Source organism: Cajanus cajan, chromosome 10, assembly GCF_000230855.2.
Source record: "Cajanus cajan strain Asha chromosome 10, NIPB_CcT2T_4, whole genome shotgun sequence".
NCBI lineage: Eukaryota > Viridiplantae > Streptophyta > Magnoliopsida > Fabales > Fabaceae > Cajanus > Cajanus cajan.
Window position 1 is genome coordinate 40,304,125 of NC_138526.1, and position 16,791 is coordinate 40,320,915.

The 16,791-nt window shown below is 32.4% G+C and overlaps 1 protein-coding gene and 1 pseudogene across 2 annotated transcripts; both read left to right on the forward strand.

The window, feature by feature from the left end:
• Window positions 1-449: 449 nt before the first annotated feature.
• LOC145952828 (putative terpene synthase 2) lies at window positions 450-3,907 on the forward strand (annotated as a pseudogene). Its single transcript, XR_014430322.1, has 5 exons — window positions 450-2,234; window positions 2,368-2,586; window positions 2,723-2,864; window positions 2,955-3,200; window positions 3,373-3,907. The product of XR_014430322.1 is annotated as a putative terpene synthase 2 (transcript).
• Window positions 513-1,712, forward strand: LOC145949250 ((-)-germacrene D synthase-like). The gene is made up of 2 exons (XM_083064860.1): window positions 513-638; window positions 1,443-1,712. Exons 1-2 carry the CDS (start codon window positions 513-515, stop codon window positions 1,710-1,712), a joined length of 396 nt encoding a protein of 131 aa, XP_082920986.1.
• Window positions 3,908-16,791: the final 12,884 nt, after the last annotated feature.

The window sequence follows — 16,791 nt, forward strand, 5'->3', positions numbered from 1 at the left end:
TCAGGATTAGACTGTTTTAATTTAATTTTAAAAAAAACAATAACACTTAATACGATTTCACGCCAACTAACACACTTCAAATTAAATTTTACGTAGAAATGAATTTTTTTCTTTTCTTATTTAAGTTATATTTATTTTTAATTAATACTATTTTTGAGGGAAAAAAGACCACGTATTTCCCACATGCAGCAAATGAAATATCTAAATAATATTGGGCAGAAATGATTATTTTTATGACCAAACCCACCTCGTGCAGGCACTTCCATGAATTTTCTTTCTCATTTCAGCCATCATAGTGGAAAACTGAGCATTATTTTTAAATTAACAGATCAATGTCGTTTTGCACCATTCACTTAATAAATTAATAGACATCATAAATTAGTGTCAAAAAGCGACCAACACATGCAAGCTGGTTTAAGAGTATAAATATGTAGCTAGATGTTTGGGTGTTTCATCAATAAGCTACGCACTCTTTCCCTTAGAAATTAAAGAGCAGTTTGTATAAAGCAAAGATGTCCATTGCAGCTTCAGCACTTGTTTCAACGCAAAATGCAGTATCTGATGTCAAGCGACCTTGCGCCAATTTTGCTCCTAGCATATGGGGAAATACTTTCCTTCAATATGCTTCTGAATCAATGGTACATTATTATATATATGTTCATATTTACACATCTAGTATATATGAGTATTTTTATTTTGACAGTACTTCCATGCTGCAAAAATTGCAACATTTCCTTGCTATTAGTCTAATTCCAAGCAAGAAACTCGTCGTGTATAGAAATAGGAACAAGACAATAAACAGTTCAACCGCATCACACGTGCGATAAGTGTAAGCATTTAATAAATTATAAAAACGTTATATTTGCAAAAATTAAAGTTGTGTGATTTAAATTATCAAACTGATTAAAGAAAAAGACTAGGATTCCACTTTATATCACCAAGAAAAACGTCATAAATTATGTGTATTTCTTTCTCTCTCTTTCGAGTGTTGTACTTCCCTCTTAACAAACATAACAGAGTCAGCCATGAATTTAGTCCAAGGTGCGGCAGCCCAGGCGTATGGCTAAGAAGGATACAAAATTTAAAAAGTCATAATTAAATGTTATTTTTATATTAATTTTAAAATAAATTAATTTATTATCTCATATCTTTTTATATGCTTTTGATTTCACTATTTTTTTTTCAAGTTTAGATTTAATCCCTTAAAAAAATGTACTATTTTAGTCGTTCTAATTTAGAGATACATCAATTTTATCAAAGATTATTAAATACAATCTATAAAAGACAATAGTATAGAAGAAAATTGAATGAAAAATATAATTTTTGTTTTGAGATTTATTAACATTATATTATCTTTTTAATGTAATAAAGTATATCATTCTTAACTATATCAATTTTTATGTTATAAATCTCTACATTTTAAAATGTTTACATATTTGCAGCACCAAGAAGTCGATGACAATATGAACCAGCAACCTCAAATCTTAAAAGAGGAGGTGAAAATGATGTTTCAGTCATCAAATTCAAATATCATGCAAAAATTAAATTTTATTGACTCCATCCAACGTTTTGGTATATCCTACCATTTCCAAAACGAAATTAATCAAGCATTGGAACAAATTCACGATACCTTGACCAAAGATAACACTATCATAAGTGAAGATGGAAATCATCACTTTCTTGCTCTACTCTTTCGATTACATAGGCAATAAGGATATCAAATTTCATCAAGTAAGTAAAGAGCCTTTTTGATGATATTTATACAAGAAAAAATACTACACACACTGATAAAGTTATTTTTCAAAATTCAAAATATGTTAAATACTTATTATTTCTTATATATGTTTAATTGATTGAGTAGATGTGTTTAACAAATTCAAAAATGAGCAAGGAAATTTCAATGAAACACTTGCCAACGATATTCAAGGGTTGTGTAGTTTGTATGAAGCTACACATCTAAGAATTGATGGGGATGATGTATTGGAAGAAGCATATGACTTCTCAAATACTCAACTTATGTCGTTGGCCAACCAATTGAGTCCATCTCTTGCTGCACAAATCAATCACTACTTAAGGCAACCACTTAACAAGAGTGTACTTAGGTTTGAGGCAAGGTATCACATGACTGTCTATGAACAAGATTCTTCCCATAATGAAATCTTACTAACCTTTACGAAAGTAGATTTCAATATTCTTCAAAAAATGCATCAAAAAGAAATTGGCATTATCACCAAGTAAGTCCCTTACCTTTAAATTTTGTTCTTTAAAGACAACATATTCATACTTAAATATACTATCTAGCAAAAATGAAATATAATAAAGATTAGTAAAGTATTAATTTGTTAAGTTGTATTTCTTTTTTCATAGGTGGTGGAAACAATCAAATGTTATGAAAAAGGTCCCTCATGCTAGAGATAGATTGGTTGAGTGCTATCTTTGGATCTTGGCCATGTCCTACAAGCCCGAAGATAGCAACGGAAGAATGTTTGCGGGAAAATTGAGCACTGTTATCACTCTTTTAGATGATGCTTATGATGCTTATGGCACTGTTGAAGAACTTGAACTCTTGACTGAAGCATTTAAGAGGTTGATGTGCTTTTCAAATTATAGCATATATATAAGTTGTTCAAAGGGTTTAGGGTTTAGGGACTATAAAATAATCATGATTGATTTTTAGCTCAAGATTTCACTCTTAAAGGTTTGTTCTATTTGTAATTTTCAGATGGGATATTAGTCTCATTGGATCTCTTCCGGTAAGCATGAAAGTAATATTTGATACAATAGTAGAACTCTCTAAAGAAATGGAGTTGTTAACTGCTCATACTGGAAAATCAAGCCTTGCAGTGTAACATTTTAAACAAGCAGTATGATTCTCAATTTCTACAACTTTTACTTCAATACTTGTTTACAAAATTCAATTTATCTTATTGATAAATTGGTTATTTTACTTGCAGATTTGTAACCTAGCAAAAGCCTACATGGTTGAAGCAAAATGGTGCCACAAGGGTTACATTCCGACATATGATGAATATAAAGCTAATGGAATCTTAACATCTTGTTGTCCTCTATTGTTCACATCAATGATATGTCTTGGAGAATTTGCAACAGAGGATGTGTTGGATTGGATTTTTAGTGATCCAAAAATCCTTCAAGCTTCATCAATTATTGGCAGAGTCATGGATGACATGGCCTCACATAAGGTATACCAATTTACTTATGATTCACATGCATTATTATTTATTCATCTAGATATCATAATCTTTCTATGTATCTCTCTCTTTCTCTTCCCTATATATATGGCTTAATTAATATTATTATTAAAATTATTATATTCTTAATTGGACTTTTTGATTTTCTTTGATTGATATATAGTTTGAGCAACAAAGAGTACATGTCGCCTCATCTGTGGAATGTTGCATGAACCAATATGGAATTTCAGAAATAGAGGCCTATAAGCTTATTCGCAAGGATATTGAAGATTATTGGAAGGTTATAAATGAAGAGTACTTCAACTCCTACAATATCCCCAAATCTGTGCTTGATTGTGTAGCTAATTTTGCACGCATGTCAGAGTTTTCATATGAAAATCGTCAAGATAAATTCACAAATGGAGAATTATTAAAAGATGACGTTTCTTCTCTACTTTTGAATCCCATTTGCCTCGAAGAATGCAAGTAGAAGAAGTTTTCTCACATATAAGAGGAGCACATATTGTTTTAACTTTAAGACATACTATCATAGTGCAATATGCACTAGCAAGCATAAATAAAAGGGCATTTTGGGTGTGAAAGTTGATCGATTCATCCTACATGAAATGCTTAATGTGTAAGTTGTGATAAATAATTGTTTGTAGTCGTGTGTGCTGTCATTTGCTAATAAAATTTGTGCTTATTAATTTTTTTTATCACTATCATTTGTTATTCAAATCTTACTGCTTAAAATTTCATTATTCTTGCCGTAAGCCATCAAACCACTCACTCTAATATGCCATACACAAAATCACAACCATTAATTGCGCCACACACATGATTTGCTATCACTCATCACCACATAGCCTTTATTTTAATTGTGGGATCTAGAAATTATATGGATATTAGATAATGGTTTCTTAAACATAAGAGCATAAATATAATAAAAAAGAGTTTAAATACGTTTTTAGTCTCTTAAATTTAAGATAAATTTATTTTTGGTCTCTCTCTAATTTAAAACGATTGTTTTTAGTCTTTGTAATTGTCAAAAATCTTGTTTTAGTCCCTCAGATCACCAATAACATATATAAAAGTGACAAATTAAGACGGTTATACAATTTCAATTGAATTTAACTTGATATTTTTACTAATAGAAACATCAATAAATAAATTTTATGCAATAATGTTTGATAAATTTCTTAATAAAATTTGAAAATAAGGACTAAAATAAGATTATTTTAAAGTTATAGGGACTAAAAACATATCCTATCAGAACATAAACTTAATCTCAAAGACCAGGTCTCATTGCTAATATCTTCAATCTCATGATGTAAATCATCAGCAATAACATACAATAAAAAAATACAAAACAAGGAGAATGAGAAACATCTCATTTGGTTCACTACTAGAAAAATTAATATTTGTGACGAATTTTGTGAGGGAAAAAATAGCATCGCTAGTAGTGACGCATTTTGTGAGGGAATTTTAAGTTTTGTGACGGACAAGAATTTATTGACTTTTGTGACGGATTTTGTGACGGAATATATTCCGTCTCTAAAAATCCGTCACAAATTTCGTCACTGAATCAAAAAAAAAATATTTGTGACGGATTTTGTGACGGAAAAATTTTCGTCTCTAAAAATCCGTCACAAATTTCATCACTAAATAAAAAAAATGTTTGTGACGGATTTTGTGACGGAATGAACTTCGTCTCTAAAAAATCCGTCACAAATTTCGTCACTAAAATGAAAAAATTTAGTGACGGATTGTTCCCTCTCAAAATTCCGTCAAATAGGTTAAAATATTTTGTGAAAAAATTTGTGACAAATTGTTCCCTCTCAAAATATTAAATTTTATTTATGAAACTTTTATATTTAAGAATTATGCATAATTAAAGAAAATATGTTAAATTTTTTTAAAAAAAAAAATAAAATTAAAAATATTTTATTTCATTAAAGGATTGAAAAAATTATGAAATTCATTTAATTAAATAAAAAATTTTCAATTTTGAACATAAGAAACTAAGACATTCATTAAAAATATTTAAAAAAAAACTTGTGAAATTAAAAAAAAAAAAAAAGAATATTAATTTAATTTTGGCTTAATTACATTTTTGATCCCTCAAGTATTGTAATTGTGCAATTTTGATCCCTAAGATTTTAATTGAATAATTTTAGTCCCTAAAGAATTGTAATTGTGCAATTTTAGTCCTTTAATTTTTAATTGAACAATTTTAGTCCCTCAAAAATTATAATTGTGCAATTTGAATCTCTCCCATTAAAAATTTAATAATTTTAAAATTTTAATATATATATATATATAATAATTTAAAATTATACAATTATTTGCTTATTTAAGTTAACATATACTATAATTTTTATTAATGTAACAAATGATATATATTTATTATTACTAAATAAATAAAATTTATATATTATTAATAATTTAATATTGCTAATAAATTAATATCAATAATATTTTTAGTATATTTATAGATAAATTGATAATTTGATAAATATAACTTAGTATATATTAATATACTTTTACAAAAATATAAATATAGTAAATAAGATATGTATATTTATATTTTTGTAAAATTATATTAATATATAATAAGTTATATTTATCAAATTATTAGTTTATGTATAAATATACTAATAATATTATTGATATTAATTTATGAATAATATTATAAAAATATAATATATATATATATATATTATGTATTTATTAATAATAAATATATATCATTTGTGTGACACCCTCTACCCCACATACCATAACACAAATAACAAAAATTGAATAACATAATGTTTTTCATAATTGAAATACCAAACATGTTTAATTCAAATCAAAACTCATGTATTTGTGGAATTTAATAGATATTCATACATCTCACGCAACAAGGAATACAATAGAACAATCAAAAAGCAAAATATAAACTTGCATAGTTTATTTGTTTCTCTCAGGGTTCTCTTAAGAACCCACAAAGTACTCTAATCCATACAATAAACATCTTACTCATATAATTGTCTCTTACAATTGCATTCCCTTATGGTGTGTTTGGATGAGTAATTTTACAAATTCAAAGAATTTGAAATTCTTGGTATTTGAATTACTTTGATTTCAATTTCTATCATTGTTAAAATATTTTGTTTGGATAAGTCAATTCAATTTTTTTTAAATTTTAAATTGTTAATTTGGATATGATAATTTGATTCTATCATGATAAAATTGCTTTTAAAAATATATTTATATGTTGAGATTTTTAAATAAAATTTTATAAAAAAAAATGTTAACCAATTTTTAAATATTTAATAATTTTAAAAATTAATTTAGATAATATTTAATAATTTTTAAAGTATTTTTGAATATTCAATAATTAAAAATATGAAGATATAAGATAAAATATATGAGTGAAATAAGGGGAAAAAATATGAGGAATTTCAAAGTGTTACATTTTTGGGAGAATTTGAAATTCTACTATTTCAAAGAATTTCACAAATGCTCTGGTAATCGATTACAACACTTGGTAATCGATTACAACGGTTTAGTTTCAAAATGGTTGGAACGTTGTAAAGTTTAAATTCAAATTTTGAAATTTTAATCTTCTGGTAATCGATTACATGGAATGGGTAATCGATTACCAGAGCACGTTTTTAAGAGTGACTTTGAACATATGAGATTCATCCTTTGGTAATCGATTACATGTAATGGTAATCGATTACCAGTCTCTTAAAAACAATAATTGCCTTATTAAAACTTAAAATATTGAAAACCTTTATTTTCAAAACCTTATTAATATAAATCATATTTGGGTTTTCTTTGAAATTCTTTATTTTAAATGGCCAAGAACTTTATGCAATATTTCTAAAGATTTCTTTTTACATATTAAGCTAGGTTGATGTGACTTATCTAAAATATTTTGAGATTTTTGTTTCTTGGTCACCTTGCTTTAACTTGACCTCTTGTTTTCTTTAACTTCTTTGGCATCATCAAAATCCTTTAGATACGTTCTTCCACATTCTCCCCCTTTTTGATGATGACAACATACTTTAGATGGAAAGAAACATAAAACAGTGTATATCGATCACTCCCCCTTAGTCTCCCCCTTAATAGATCATTGTTTGATGTTAATTTTTATATTGTAAAAATTTGACTTTAAATAGACAGTTGTAATGATCAGATTAAATTGTTCAATTCAAAATATCTAATATTTGATCAGGACCCTTCTTTCCTTTTCTCTCCCCCTTTGGCAACATCAAAAGGAATGAGACAATATATAAAAAAATTTGAATAAGATAAACAAACACCATTCAGAAACAAAAGTAAAATATGTCCTATGAGCAAAATAGTCAGAGTCAAGCGAGCAGAATTAATCTAAAACATACTAATCAAAGATCCATAAATTGACTAAAAAATAGTCCAAAACATAAGATAAACTAAAATAGCAAATAACAGAATCAGAGTCAACTAGCTACTCGGAAGGGCGTCTAAGAGATTTTACTTTGTCCTCAAGACGAGTCATGCGAGTGTCAAGAGAATCAAAACGTTCACCAACATAGAACCAGAGATCTCTAATTTCATTGAGAACATCCGAGAGAAGTGCTGATGAAGGATCTTGAGGAGGTGGTGACGAAGTTCGATCGTCAGTGTCTACTGCTTGAAAATCCCGCTTCCTGACCCAGGTGTTGTCCAGTGTTTTCTTGTACCCAAAGGAAGCAATTGCATTTGCTCCAATCTCAAAGACCCTCTTAACTGGAACCCAGGTTTCATCTTCCAAAGGAACTTTAAAATGTTCCAAAATAGTAGTTACAAAATGTGGGTATGGAAGAGAAGCATTAACCCGCAAGGCCTTCTTCATTCGACTCCTAATCAGATGAGCCCAGCTAAATTCCCGGCCAGTGATTAGAGCCCATATCAAAATTAAGTCCTCTTCTGAAGCCTGTGCAAGGTTAGTCGTGCGTGGAAGCAGTACCCGAACAATTATGTAATGCATGATTCTATAATCAAATTTCATTGAGCCAGCCAATAATCTTCCAGTCATGTCAACATTATCCACACAAATCATACTTCGGGCATTGGGATGGGAATATTCTAGTTTCCATGTATCCGGAATCGTGCCCTCAAACAGAGTACCTTGATCTTTTAATTTTGATAAATCCCGGAACAGAGACTGATTTATCACTATTGGAATCTTTTTAACCTCACTATAAAGAACTCCATTCCTAATTTCCAAATTGTTGTAAAAGACCCTAATTAATTCTAGATAAACAGGGTTTTTCATAGCCATAAAATCTACTAACCCAGAATTCTTAAAAATCGTATAACACTCAAAAGATTCATCCTCAAAAAAATCAATACTGATATATTTGGGATCAACAATATTTCTCTCAGAAAATAACTGGTGATGGTGTTTTTATCGCAACCTATCACTTGGCAAGTGAACCAAGTTTCGAAGTAGTATTTAAAGATCGTCCTCAGGGATTTGGGTGTTTAGTAATTCTTGCTCTAATGATTTATACGAAATTGATGTTCAAATTGTAGATGAGTGAAAATAGATTAAAACAACAAAATAAAACAAACGTAGTAAGGTCAATGAATAAGAAACAAGGATTGATTCGGAAGCACTTGCTAACTCATAGATCTTCTTAAAATAAATGCTATTCTAATTCCATTATTTCCACGTTCATTAAGTAATCCAACAAGATTCCTCAAGGTTGAATCCTAAAGTCATTAAGCTCAAAACATGATTCCTCTATGTTTTGAGTTCAACACTTCGCATTAAGAACAAGAACTTGAACAATGTGACTAACCAAATCAAGTCTATCCCTAGAACAAGAATTGATTAGGTGCAAGATTCAGTTCGGGTTTTCAAAAACGTTTTCCAACTGGATTCAAAAACCAAAAATTCATACAACGGGTGATCAAGCCGATATAAGCATTAAGTAAAGAATCATACACAAATAATGAGATTAAAATGCATATATTTAAGAAGGAGAAGAGTTAGTAGTTACATCCAACCAATCCTCAATGAAATTAGCCACTCATGGCCATTACAATTTCTCCAGCAATTTCCATAAGAGAGTACAAAGTTGGAAGTGAAAAACAGAGGTTTTGGGTTCCCTCCTTCGTGTGTATGCTATAGCCCCCCAATCTGTGTGTTACTAAAAAGAACACTTGCCCCCTCCAATTGGTCTCTAGCTGTAGCCTAGTGGATGTCCAGCTGTAGCCTCCATTAGTGGTTCAATTAGTGGAAAACCACTAATTATTTTTCCTTTTTTTCCTTGTTTGTTTCTCCTTAATTTAAGGCCCCTTGTCTTTCTTTTTAATTTAGTGCTCATGTGCTTCTTGTTTCTTTCCTTAATTTTTGTCCCCCACTATTTTTCTCCTTAATTTTGGGCCCCACATATGTTCTGTCCAAGGAAAAGTTGGGATTTTTAACCCAAGGCTGCAGCTCTGGAATGGGGGCTGCAGCTCCAACTCTCTGGAATTGGTCCATATACGCACAAAGCTCCAAGGCTGCAGCTCTGGAATGGGGGCTGCAGCTCCAACTCTCTGGAACACTTCTTTTTGGTTCATGCTTCATGGCTGCAGCTCTGGTTTTGGGGCTATAGCCTTGGATTTCCAATTTCATCAAAACCTACACAAAAAGGAAATATTTTTAGCCAAAGAAACTACACTCTTGTAACTCCTTAGATTAATCTTAGTTCATCTATTTGGAGGGTCAAACATAACCAAAATTACTTATATCTCATCCAAAATAAGTGCCAAATTAAGCATAAAAATATGCAATTTGAGCACTTATCAACTCCCCCCAACTTACTCATTTGTTTGTCCCCAAACAAAGGTTCCACTATGACTACAAATTGACAACACTTTCTAATTCACAAATTGCTTTTATATCAACAAGAGAATAAGTCATCAATTAATTCACCTTCATTAAATTAATTCCTACTCACTTGAGGTGCCCACATTTTCAAGCATACTTAATCAAAGAATTCACAAAACAAATCACAAACTTGAGCACTATGAATCAGTGATTGAATAAATACTCCTCACTGGTGTATCTCTCCTTGGGTGAGTGTTTCTCTCAACTACACTCATCATTTCTATGAACATAAGCATTGATATCATCTCTCCATTACCACTCTTGAAAAGAAGATGAAGGATCTCAAGGTCTTTTGATGGTTGTAATGGGGCTTGGTTAACAAAGAAATATGATTTTTCTGGTTAAACAAGGTTCAAAGTTCAAACTCTAGAGAGCACAATAAACATAAGCAACAAGACTCAAAATTTATTCACTCTTCAATTTTCAACTCCAACCATATCTCTCGGCCCAATTTCTACCTTCACTTTTACCATATTTACCCTCACAATCTATTGACTCAATTGCAAGAATCCCACCTCTTTTGAGACTTTTTGTACATTAACTTAGTTTTTTTTTTTTTTTTTTTTTTTTTTTTTTTGACTTTTTATGAAGCTATTTTGAATGGAGTTGTACAGTACAATGATAACATTAGAGATGTAATTCTCACTTTAACACTTCACAACATGGTATTTCTTTTCTTTTTCTTCAACCTTTGACAATTTTCACTCCCCCCAACTTAACCCACAATCATTTTCATCATGCTCTCTAAGGTTTGGTTAGGGTGAGGAATTTATGATTGGTATAGGCTTAAAGGTTGAATAAAGGGTAATGCTCAAATGGGTTTCAAACAAAGATTTTTCTCAAATGAAGGTTAGCTGTTTGGTTATAGGCTCAACAGATCTTCAATATGAACAACATAATGCCTTGATCTTTTCCATCACTTCTTACAAGAGCAACAATTTCAATAATCAAACAATGCAAACACATATGCTATGATGGTGACTCTCAAACATATAAGTGTATGTATTGGGTGTTCTCACTCACTGGCTTGGCTCAATAAATCCAACCACTGACCTTTCATGTCAAGTTAAAGAGATGCTCATGAATTCTAAGATTATGCATGAATGATAGAGTGCAACCAAAAGATGAGTATTAACAACACTTTTTTTTTTTTTTTTTTGGTGAATTTAAAGATGAAAGTTTTCTTCTTGCTGATTTGAAACAACTTGACTTGTCTTTCAAAAAGAACTGAGTGTTTCAATAGTCAGTGATTATTCACAAACTAGTGACTTTCCACAAAAACCCCAAACGTTTATTAGTACTTGACCTAAGCACCACAAGCCAAAACAACACATGCATAATTATAACATCCAACACATAAAACCATAACTAACACAAAACAAACAGATAGTTTAAACTGAACAAGCTAGCAATAAACCACCATAATATTTAAATACTAAAATTTAAAATTGCAAAAAAAATTAAAATGAACTTTTCTCCACAGTCTGTCTCAAAAACCCTCTGACTCGGATTCCTCTTCTTCTCCTTCCTCTTCTTCCTCTGCTTCTTCATCTCTCTCAACTTCCTCTTCCTGTCCATGCTCAGCAGCAGGTTGTGCACTATGAACTCCTGACTGTTGCACTCCACCCCCTCCTAAGTATATAGGACTGTCCCTAGGCCATAAAATTTGGTCAACAAGGGTTTCTAAAGTAGGCCATGGATAGAGACTTCTTGTTTCAGTTTATTTTAAGCACAATTAACCATGTGGATGATATGCACGTCAAAAAGCAAAGATTAATGTGCCAAAAATTAACATGGAGTTGAATTTCACATGGTGTTCTTGCAAACATTTCCACAAACACTTTGCATGCACCTTAAATAAGCATTTTTTTTTAAGCAAACAAAGTGTTTCATTCACTTCAACAATTCAAGAGTTCTTTTGAGAAATTACAATTTAAAAATCACATTGTGCTTCAAGAGGAAGAAGAAATTTGAAAGAATCGCATGTAACTAGAGGAGAAAAATCTATGAAAAAATTTACCTTTTTAGTGTGATTTGAAGGAGAAGAGAACTATGAAATATTTCATTAATCTCCTACCAACAAGAGAGACTCATGAGAAGAGAGTGGGAGTATAAGAGAGTGTGGAAGGGTTTAGAGGTTGAGAACATGAAAAGAGAGTGAAGAGAAGTGTATTCGTAGCTTGGAAGTGGAAAATGGGTCTTAAAATCACTTAAAAATTTTGGGCATTTGAACCTGGGGCTGCAGCCACGGTTTTTGGAGCTGCAGCTACAATGGTGGCAGAGATATTGAGCTTGGGCTTGGAAATCAGAGCTGCAGCTGCGTTTTTTTTTTTTTTTTTTTTTTTTTTTTTTTTTTTTTGCTCTCATGTGGAGCTTGGCAGAGAGTTACCGCTGCAGCCGTGAATGAGGGCTGCAGCTCTGGACCCCTGGACGTGAAACAGAAAATTAAGGCTTGAGCCTTGGATCCGGGGCTTGAGCCCTCATATCAGAAAAAAAAAATTTCAGTTTTTTTGCTAAATCCGCTGCAGCTTTGGATGAGGGCTGCAGCCCTGAGACTTAAAACTTCATATTTTTACTTCCTTTTTCACTCTTTCATAGCTCTCAACCTCTCTAAAACTTGTTCCTACACTCCCACATTTTTAACAGCTATAATGAACTCCTAATTAACACAAACAATCACACAATTAACCAAGTGCAACTAACATGACACACAAAATATGATATGCAATGACACATGAATATCATACATTCAAACATGCATTGATACTACCATATCATTTACTCATGAAGCCTAAATAACACAACAAGTAGTAACCAAGATATGAAATTAGCAAAACACAAACATGCAAATCATCAAGCAACATTCATACTGATATCAAGCAATTCTATGAACAAAAACTCTTAATTACTTACTATTCAAACTAAATTGGGAATCTAAAAATAGAAATCAAAATAAGAACGTGCTAATTTAATGTCTTTAGCTTGACAATCCTGTTTGTTCATGGCTCCTTCAAATGTGTGCTGGTAGTGAATCTCTCCACCTCACCACCCAAATAATGCTTGAGCTTCTGACCATTAACTAGCCAAGTCCTTCTAGAGCCAGGATCTTCAAGTTCAATGGCTCTACATGATTTGACAGATTTATTTGAGAAAAGACCTGACCACTTAGAGTTGAGCTTCCCATGGAAAAGTTTCAACCTGGAATTGAACAATAATACTTGTTGGCCAGGTTGGAAGTTCCTGTTCAGAATCTTCTTGGCATGGTATATCTTGGCTTTATGCTTGTAAGACTTAAAAGACTCATAAGCTTTCAATCTTCTTTCTTCCCATTCATGCAATTGAAGCTTTCTTTTCTCTCTTGCTGCCTTCAAATCATAATTCAAGGCCTTCAAAGCCCAAAATGCTTTATGTTCCAATTCCAATTGTAGATGACAAGCTTTACCAATGACTTTTTCCAATTCTTCATTAGAGATAAGCAAAGCCTTCTCTAGTGGCGATGAGCTCTTGAAATCATTTTGAGTTTCTAAGTACATATCATTTAATGCATCAATTCTGAAGCAATCTTTGTGACCTTTTGGAAACTTTGTTGTTTCAAATACATTGAAACTCACTTCCTCATCTTGGACCCTCACTTTTAGCTTTCCTTCATCCATGTCAATGAGAACTCGAGCTGTCTTCATAAAGGGTCTGCCCAGAATCAATGGAACCTCCACATCTTCTTCCATGTCCATCACTACAAAATCAACTGGGAACATGAACTTGTCAACCTTTACAATCATATCTTCCACTATACCATGTGGAATCTTGATGGATCTGTCTGCCAACTGCAAGGTCATTCTTGTAGGTCTCACTTCCACTTCTCCTATCTTTTTCAACATGGATAAAGGCATCAAATTAATACTAGCTCCAAGATCTAAGAGTGCCTTACCCACTGACAGATTACCAATTGATACAGGGAGAGTGAAACTGCCTGGATCTCTAGATTTTTGAGGTAGAGACTTTTGTATAATAGCACTACAACCTGCCTCAAGCTCCACAGTCTCTTCTTCAAGAATTCTTTTCTTCTTAGTTAACAATCCCTTCATGAACCTGGCATATGTAGGCATTTGTTCCATGGCTTCAGTGAAAGGAATATTAATTTGTAGCTTCTTGATGATGTCCAGAAACCTTGCAAATTGTCTTTCCTTCTCTTTCTTAGATGGGGCATGAGGGTAAGGTAAGTCTTTAATAGGAACAGTAGAACTAACTTCCTTGCCCTTCTTTTTATTCTTCTCCTTCTCAATCTTATTTTTCTCTCTTATTTTCTCATTATTTACACTCTCACTCTTATTTTTTTCTTCCTCATTCTTCTCAATCTCTTCCTCAACCCCCGTCAATTCAACATTTTCTTTCTTTTCATTTTTCTCACTTACCCCAACATCACTACCTACCACCTTTCCACTTCTTGTTGTTATGGCTTGGCAATACTCCTTGGGGTTGGTCTTGGTGTTGGCTGAAAATGGGCCTTTAGACATGTCAGCCAATTGTTTAGCTAGCTGACCCACCTGCACCTCCAAATTCTTGATGGAAGCTTCAGTATTTTTCTGGTTATTCATAGACACCTGCATGAACTGGTTCAGAGTATCCTCCAATTTGCTGGTTCTTTCATGCATAGAAGGATAAGCTGGCTGGTGTTGCTGTTGTTGTTGTGGTGGTGGCCTATTGGATGGTCCAGCTTCATTCCTCCATCCATAACCTTGGTTGTTATTGTTGCTTCTCCAACCTTGATTTCCCTGCATATAATTGTTAGTGCTATAATTACGGGAATTAAAATTACCTTCTTGTTGTTGGTTCCCCACATAGTTGACCTCTTCTTCATTTGGAATTTCTGAACAGTGACCATTGGGATGATCTCCTCCACAAAAATCACATTTTAAGGGAGGATTTTGTTGGGTTGAAAAAGAAGCAATAGCATGAAGCTGTTGTGGAATCTTGGCCATCTGCTTAGTCAATGCTTCAATTTGTTGAGATAGCAGCTTATTCTGAGCAAGGATTGCATCATTAGTGTTAAGATCAAGAACTCCTCTTCTATGAGATTGATGTCTTCCATGCTCTGCTTGTTGATCAGAAGATGACAAAGACTCTATAATTTGAGTGGCCTCTTCTGGACTCACAGTCATCATGGTGCCACCAGCTGCTGCATCTAATAACATCTTCACCTCAGGCTTGATTCCATTCACAAAGAAATTCAGTTGAGCTATATCTTCAAACCCGTGGTTAGGACATTTCCTGAGCAATGACTTAAATCTCTCCCAGGCTTCACAAAATGGCTCATCTACACCTTGCCTGAAAGTAGTGATTTCTGACTTGGCCTTAATATACTTGGATGAAGGATAGAATCGGTTTACAAACTTATTTTCCACATCACCCCAGCTTGTCAAACTTTGATTTGGGTGAGATTGTAACCAAACTTTAGCTTTTCCTGTCAAAGAAAATGGAAACAACCTCAAATATACAGCTTCCTCATCAGCCTTAGGAATTCCCATAGTTCCACATAACTCATAGAAATTTGATAGGTGTGAGTATGGGTCTTCATGATCAAGGCCAGCAAATTGTTGTGAGCTAACCAAGGTAAGGAAGGCAGGTTTCATCTCCATGGCTCTAGAAGTGTTTGGAGCTGCAATACTAGAGAAATGTCTAGGACCGTGTTGTTGTGCATAATCACCTAGGGTCCTTCTGGGAGGCCTGGTTGGTCCATTTCCACCATTATTATTTCCTGTTCCGTCTTCAGCCATTGGTTGATTTGATGAAGTAGAAGAACTTGGAAAATCCTGCTGTTGTTCTAGGATTCTCTCTAACTGTCTCAGCCTTCTTGTTCTGCTATTATTCCTCCTTGCTGTTCTTTCAATTTCAGGGTCAAAATGCAATTCTTCAGCTGGAGTTTTTCCTCTCATACAATTTTTAAGAAATCTGCACAGGAAGGTGAATCCACAAAACACAACAAGACAAATATCTCTATATTGTAGCTATTCACAAAATGGATTATCTACACAATTGCAAAATCACAAGATTAAAAATTACTAATTAGCACCAAATCCCCGGCAACGGCGCCAGAAACTTGATGGTGTTTTTATCGCAACCTATCACTTGGCAAGTGAACCAAGTTTCGAAGTAGTATTTAAAGATCGTCCTCAGGGATTTGGGTGTTTAGTAATTCTTGCTCTAATGATTTATACGAAATTGATGTTCAAATTGTAGATGAGTGAAAATAGATTAAAACAACAAAATAAAACAAACGTAGTAAGGTCAATGAATAAGAAACAAGGATTGATTCGGAAGCACTTGCTAACTCATAGATCTTCTTAAAATAAATGCTATTCTAATTCCATTATTTCCACGTTCATTAAGTAATCCAACAAGATTCCTCAAGGTTGAATCCTAAAGTCATTAAGCTCAAAACATGATTCCTCTATGTTTTGAGTTCAACACTTCGCATTAAGAACAAGAACTTGAACAATGTGACTAACCAAATCAAGTCTATCCCTAGAACAAGAATTGATTAGGTGCAAGATTCAGTTCGGGTTTTCAAAAACGTTTTCCAACTGGATTCAAAAACCAAAAATTCATACAACGGGTGATCAAGCCGATATAAGCATTAAGTAAAGAATCATACACAAATAATGAGATTAAAATGCATATATTTAAGAAGGAGAAGAGTTAGTAGTTACATCC